This window comes from Helianthus annuus, chromosome 11, assembly GCF_002127325.2.
Source record: "Helianthus annuus cultivar XRQ/B chromosome 11, HanXRQr2.0-SUNRISE, whole genome shotgun sequence".
NCBI lineage: Eukaryota > Viridiplantae > Streptophyta > Magnoliopsida > Asterales > Asteraceae > Helianthus > Helianthus annuus.
The window spans coordinates 168,569,404-168,576,481 of record NC_035443.2 but is presented as its reverse complement, the minus strand read 5'-3'; the positions used below and the strand labels follow the sequence as shown (position 1 = coordinate 168,576,481).

Here is a 7,078-nt window from a genome sequence, read left to right as displayed (position 1 = left end):
TATTGAAAGACCTGACCCGGTTTGCTGACGCGGGTTAAACCCATATACATATTACCCGACCCGCCACAAAGAAACAAACAAACCGCCTCGTCTCCGGTCTCCTCCTTTATTCAATTTGGGGATCGATCTTCAAAACAAACCCTAATTCGCTGTGATTACGCGTCGGCTGCGATATCAGGTATCATCAACACACGCCATGAATTACATGATGATTGAATTAGGTTTCAATTCAAACGTATCAACAGATTTCGTTTCACAGTAATCACAGATTTCAATGCACAATAGGTGTTTGATAAAATGCCTGAATGAAATCTATTAACTCTAGATTAAGATCGTTATATCTGCTATTAGCGAGTATTCTTAAGATTCACATACATGATTGAATGCGCAGATTAGGTTTCAAATCCATTTTGTTGCTTGTATTTGACAGATGTTAATATTCAATGCACAATAGGTGTTTGATAAAATGCTTGAATGAAATCCATCAACTCTAGGTTGAGATTTTTATATTTGCTGTTATCCAGCCAGTAATTCACATGATTGAATGCTCATATTAGGTTTCAATTCAAACGTATTCGTTTCACGCTCTAAAATCGAATCCATATTGCTGCTTGTATTTAACAGATGTTATTATTCAATGCACAATAGGTGTTTGATGAAATGCCTGAATGAAATCCATCAACTCTAGGTTGAGATTGTTATATCTGCTGTTATCCAGCCTGTATTCTTAAGATTCACATACATGATTGAATGCTCAAATTAGGTTTCGATTCAAACGTATTCGTTTCGCACTCTAAAATCGAATCGATCAATATTGCTTGCTTTTTGGCGTTTGATCTATCTCATGCTGCACAATAGACGTTTGATAAAATGCTTGAATGAAATCAACTCTAGGTTGAGATTGTCATATCTGCTATTAGCCGGTATTCTTAAGATTCACATACTTAATTGAATGCTCAAATTAGGTTTCAATTCAAAGGTGTTCGTTTCACACTCTAAAATCGAATCGATCGATATTGCTTGTTTTCCGTCATATGATCTATCTCATGCTGCACAATAGATGTTTGATAAAATGCCTGTAGGTTGAGATTGTTATATCTGCTATTATCCAGCCAGTAATTCACATGATTAAATGCTCAAGTTAGGTTTCAATTTAAACGTATCGCTCTAAAATCGAATCCATATTGCTGCTTGTATTTAACTGATGTTGTTATTCAATTCACAAAAGATGTTTGGTAAAAACCGTAAAATGCCTGAATGAAATCAGCTCTAGGTTAGTAGGTTGAGATTATTATATCTGCTTGCTTTTTGAGACTTGATGACCTCTCTTTTTTAAATCTTTGCTAGATTCATGAGCTTATGCCTATGCTGCTTTCGTCTTCCTACTAATTTATTTTCATTCAACAGTCATATTTCAAAGATCTTAACTGTACCTTTTGCTCTATGCAGTGTCACTTTTGAAGCAGAAAATGTTGCCTGCAGAAGACGATTCGGATGGTCAAAGGTCCCCTACCCCTGCATCAACCGAGGTCGTAATTCCTCCCCCCGACATCAAAAGAGCGGTGGACGGTGCCGCGAGGTTTGTCGCATCAATCAGGCCTAAGTATGAGAAAGCAATCATTGCTGAGAATGCTGCACTGCCCAAATATAGTTTTCTGAACGTTGCAGATCCGTATCATGCCTATTACCGGCAACAGGTGTCCGAGCTTCGTGCTCAATATGGGCCCAAAGGGCGGTCGAGAGAAAGTGTGAGTGGTCACGAGGCCATCGTTAGTGAACGGTTGAGGGAGCTGGAGAAGAGGTTTGAAGAAAGGCTCGAGGAGGAGCCTGATACCACGATTGCGTCACCGCTTACTGGTGAATTGATTCCGGTCCACAAGTTGTCTCAACATATGGAAGACCCCGAGTATAAACAGCAAAAGGAGAGACTGTTTGCCAAGATTAGCGAGACTACGCATGCCCAAGATGACGAGATCTTCGCAAGTATTGTTCGCCTTGCTCGGATATGTCCTGATATTTTTGGGACCAAAGAGGAAGAGTTTGTAAATTCAGTCAATGAAGAGATTCGATGCACTCTGCTGAATTGGGAATTCGATGTGGTTCCATACTCGCCTCCGCCTAACATGATGGATGCTGCTAATCTGCCACAGCATGGCGTGCCTGAAGAACCTGAACCAAAGAGGCAGCGGCTTCTCCGCGAGGGTCCGTCCTTGGCTCAACGTCCGGTAAGCAAGCTTAATTGTTTTAATTTTTTGTAGAGTTAATTTCACGGCTGGTCCCTGAGGTTTGCATATCCTGCAAGTATGATCCTCAAATTTCCATATTTACACCATTGGTCCTAGTGGTTGTAAATTTTAACACGGGTGGTCCTGGTGGTTGTAAACTTTAACATGGGTGGTCCTTGCGGTTACCAAATGTAACAATGGTCGTCCCTAGAGGTTGTAGATTTTAACACGAGTGGTCCTTGTTGAAATCCAACTCTAGGGACCACCCGTGTTACGTTTGGTAACCACAACTCCTCAAGGACCGCCCGTGTTAAAGTTTACAACTGCTAGGACCAATGGTGTAAATATTAAACTTTGGGGATCAAACTTGCAGGATATGCAGACCTTAGGGACCAACCGTGTAATTAACTCTTTTTTGTAATTGTATCCGCTTTAAGATTCGCGTCTTAATTGGTGTGGGTTGTGACAGGGACCCGATGGCAAAGGGCAAACATTTGGAGAGTGGTGGGCTGAGAGTGTTAGAAAGAGAGAACTGAGGCTGGAAAGGTTGAGGTGCCTGATGCAATTAGACACAAGCTGAAACCGAGTGGGAAGTGCTGTCTCTGTTGTGCTGACCACCGCAACATTGCATTGCATTGCATTGGATTGTCAAGTAAGGAGTGCTGCTTATACATACTAACTAGCCTAGTTTACACTTTCTTTTTTTGTGCTTTTTCAGGTTGTATGTATACTTGAAAGCCTTAAACATTTGATCGGCTTTTAGATCTTTTAAGTTTCAACATAACCGGACTTGTTCTATACGGAGTCTGCACCACAAAATTAAAACAAACTTGTAGACAGTGTTGTAAAAATCGCTAGGCGATGGAGTGGGGACTAGGATTAATCGCGGCTAGTCGGGATTAATCGGATCGGAGTTTTATATGTATTTTTACATATTTAAATATATATATATATATATATATATATACACACACACACATTTTTATATGTAATTTTTATAAAAATGTTAGTTATAAATATTTTATACACATTTTTGGTCAAAAATCAAAAGTTTTAGCCGAAATTTTCATGATTTTGCCGGAAGTTTAAAAGATTCCGACAAGTTCGTCGGAATCTGACCGGAAATGTAAAAAATTGGCTGATATTTCCCGCCTAGGCCCGATTTTTTTGCGTAATGTGGACATTTACCCACTCATCTCACTCATATATTTGGTCAGAGTTATTGAATAGGAGTGTCTCTAACCACCCCAATCTCTCAAAAACAAAATCACCTTAACTGCAATTTTCATAAAGCTGATTTTTGTCTAGCAACACTGTAGGTGTACCATCTCTTTAAGAGAGAGTTATCAACCATGTATGAATATGATGATCAAGCAATCCACAATCTGTGTTTGCACTTATAGTTACTACAAAAAAATCCGGTTCCAATGACACGTCCTCCTGCTCGAAAATCGTTTTATTTCGAGCGACCCGTATTCACCAAATTGTCATTAGAATCACAGCGTAAAATACCTTCTACTTCCTCCAAACTGGCAATTACCACAGCAACACAGGAGTCAATACAATTAGTTTTTAGGGTATACGGAGTACCCTTTCCTTCGGGTACTCCTGAAGGGTACTCCAATTAGGGTATGTAGCCGAGCGGGTACTTGTGCCGCCAACATTTCGAGTAGCTTGTTCGGGTATCAAACCAAAACCGAATAGGTTCCAGGAGCCCGATTCGGGTGTGTGACATTTTGTGTGGGATGTGTGTGTTGGTTTGTGTGTATTTAGGTGTTTAGGGTAGTTTGAGGTATTAGGGTTGGTGCCGCCATCAATTAGGGTACTTTAGAGTGAATTAGGGTACTTGACATGTGACAAAATCTGATTGGCCAGTCCAATTAGGGTACTTGACATGTGGCAAAATCTGATTGCCCAGTCCAATTAGGATACTTACTCTAAGTGAATGGCACTCTCTTCACCTTATAGTAAACTTGAGTCCAAATAAAAAAAAGTTTTTATTTGGGTGACATGTCCATTTGCAAAGGGTTATACTTTTCATTCAACAATACAAGTGGGCACTAGGGTGACCAACATTTATTCAATACATGTAGTTTTTAATTTTTTATTAAAACCTTGAGAGTCCAAAATAAAAAAAACAAAATATAATTATGGTTTTATTTGGGGTTTGTTTGAAAAGGTTACATGTCAATTTGCAAATTAAGGGTACAAACAATTTAACACTTTTCATTCAATAGGTTTCCATTTTGGATAATAAAATTACTATATATTTTTGTTTCGACTCTAAATATACATGTTCCGCCCTAGCTCGAAGGAATATCTTGATCCGTCACTAGTTTGCAAATTTTGTGAGCTCGAGGAAGAAACCGTGGAACCTTTACTCATCACAATTAGCACGGTTCATTGTGGTACCGGAATATATAGTGCTGACACACACTTTAGCTTATGATACTTAAATACTCATGATGAATACAACTACGTTTTCAGAAAGAAATTATACTGAAATATTCGCAAAAATACTTAAAAGAGAGTCACGCGCTACGTTTTTTTAAAAGCAACACACAAAAGTTATCAAGGAAACAGAGTTACTAGAAAGTTAAAGGGTGAAAACATAAATTCTATATAGATGAGGGGTTGAAATGGCAAAAAAGTATGTCACAAAAATGAGGCTATGTGTATGATTATTATTCCCAGAATTAGTGTTTAATCTATACATATAATAAAGTAAACCAATTTGAGACACATGACAATCATTGAGGCTATCTAGAATTTTATTTTCCCGTCTTAAACACATTCCTTTTAGTTTCATTAGTTAATCCTAAATTAAAAAAAAAAAAAATTAATCCTTAAATCTTGAAAAAAATAAATTAACTCCCACTTAATATTTTTATCCAAATTTTAATTTTCAAATACAAATTAATAGGTTCACCTATCAAAACCCTAATTTGTATCTAAATATATCAGAGCTCCTATTTAAATTACTTACGATATATACATTTTAAATTCATATATTCTATCAATAATCTCATTTGAATATCTAAACTTTTATTTACATAGTCATCATCTATAAACATTTAAACAGAATCATATTCACTTACGTTTTAATATTTACACAAGTAGATTATTTATTTACTTTATTAACTTATAACTATTATTTAAAAATCAATCTAAAATTTCTAAAATACAGAATCCATTAATCTATTTTAACTATTACATATTTTTATATAAAAAAATCATCATCTATAAACATTTTGTTTCAATCGTATTCACTTACGTTTTAATATTTACAAAAGTAGATTATTTATTTACTTTATTAACTTATAACTATTATTTAAAAATCAATCTAAAATTTCTAAAATACAAAATCCATTAATCTGTTTTAAGTATTACATATTTTTTTTATAAACAAATATTAATCAATACATAAAAAATCTATTTCAAGTTTACATATTTTTATATAAACAAATATTAATCAATACATAAAAAAACAATAAAGGATACATTCAAATTGCTTTTGAACCAGTTAATTTACTATTTAATTAACATTTTAATAAGCACCTTTATTTTACAAAATTCCATATTAAGTGGTTAGTAAACTATCATGTTATAATACAAAAAGAAAACTATTATTTTAATATTAATGCATGAAAAAAATCGGAGTGTTACAAATTTTAAGAAAGAGACAAACCAAATAGCCAATGAGAGAAAAAAAAGAGAGAGAGAGAGAGTAAAGAGAGAAAAGTTGAATAGTAGATTTGTGAGGATAACAAAACTTGATAAATTATATAGGGGATAATGTTGTTATACATAAATATTATATTTGTAGTATAAGTATTAATGTAATGTATGACAAAAAGTAATATTGTTTTATTAATCTCCTTATTATCACTGCTATTGTATTATTTATAATTGCTACCATTATTATTATTATTGTACCTTTCTAATATTGATATATTTGTGTATGAGATTCTAATCAAGTTACCAAAAAAGTCTACGAGCCAGTCTAGGAATGTGCGTAAGCAGTGGCCGTTTTTGCTATCAACACCTAATTTTGTTATGTTGCATTGTGACCATATATCCATAGATCTCCACTTCCACTATCTGTCGGTTTTGCAATGACAATTAATATAAGCCAATGTCAGTCACTATCCAAGGTTGGTTTGCTTTTAGCCTTACTGGACACTATCATGTTATAATACAAAAAGAAAACTATTATTTTAATATTAATGCATGAAAAAAATCGGAGTGTTACAAATTTTAAGAAAGAGACAAACCAAATAGCCAATGAGAGAAAAAAAGAGAGAGAGAGAGAGTAAAGAGAGAAAAGTTGAATAGTAGATTTGTGAGGATAACAAAACTTGATAAATTATATAGGGGATAATGTTGTTATACATAAATATTATATTTGTAGTATAAGTATTAATGTAATGTATGACAAAAAGTAATATTGTTTTATTAATCTCCTTATTATCACTGCTATTGTATTATTTATAATTGCTACCATTATTATTATTATTATTATTATTATTATTATTATTATTATTATTATTATTATTATTATTGTACCTTTCTAATATTGATATATTTGTGTATGAGATTCTAATCAAGTTACCGAAAAAGTCTACGAGCCAGTCTAGGAATGTGCGTAAGCAGTGGCCGTTTTTGCTATCAACACCTAATTTTGTTATGTTGCATTGTGACCATATATCCATAGATCTCCACTTGCACTATCTGTCGGTTTTGCAATGACAATTAATATAAGCCAATGTCAGTCACTATCCAAGGTTGGTTTGCTTTTAGCATTACTGGATTCACCCATGATCAATGACATTATTAATAATTAAAAGCAGAGA

General features: G+C 34.4%; 1 protein-coding gene across 1 annotated transcript; it reads left to right on the top strand.

Annotated features, from left to right (window-relative positions):
- The first annotated feature begins 218 nt into the window (after positions 1 to 218).
- On the top strand, positions 219 to 3,025 carry LOC110890942 (probable splicing factor 3A subunit 1). The gene is made up of 3 exons (XM_035980059.1): positions 219 to 235; positions 1,450 to 2,225; positions 2,695 to 3,025. The coding sequence occupies exons 2-3, from the start codon at positions 1,470 to 1,472 to the stop codon at positions 2,803 to 2,805; spliced, it is 867 nt and encodes a 288-aa protein (XP_035835952.1). The 5' UTR covers positions 219 to 235; positions 1,450 to 1,469; the 3' UTR covers positions 2,806 to 3,025.
- Positions 3,026 to 7,078: the final 4,053 nt, after the last annotated feature.

Excerpts from the sequence above, each read along its gene's own strand:
- LOC110890942 (XM_035980059.1), top strand. The coding sequence starts at position 1,470 with ATGTTGCCTGCAGAAGACGATTCGGATGGTCAAAGGTCCCCTACCCCT. Across the intron at positions 2,226-2,694 it reads CGTCCTTGGCTCAACGTCCG|GGACCCGATGGCAAAGGGCA; the intron begins GTAAGCAAGCTT and ends GGGTTGTGACAG.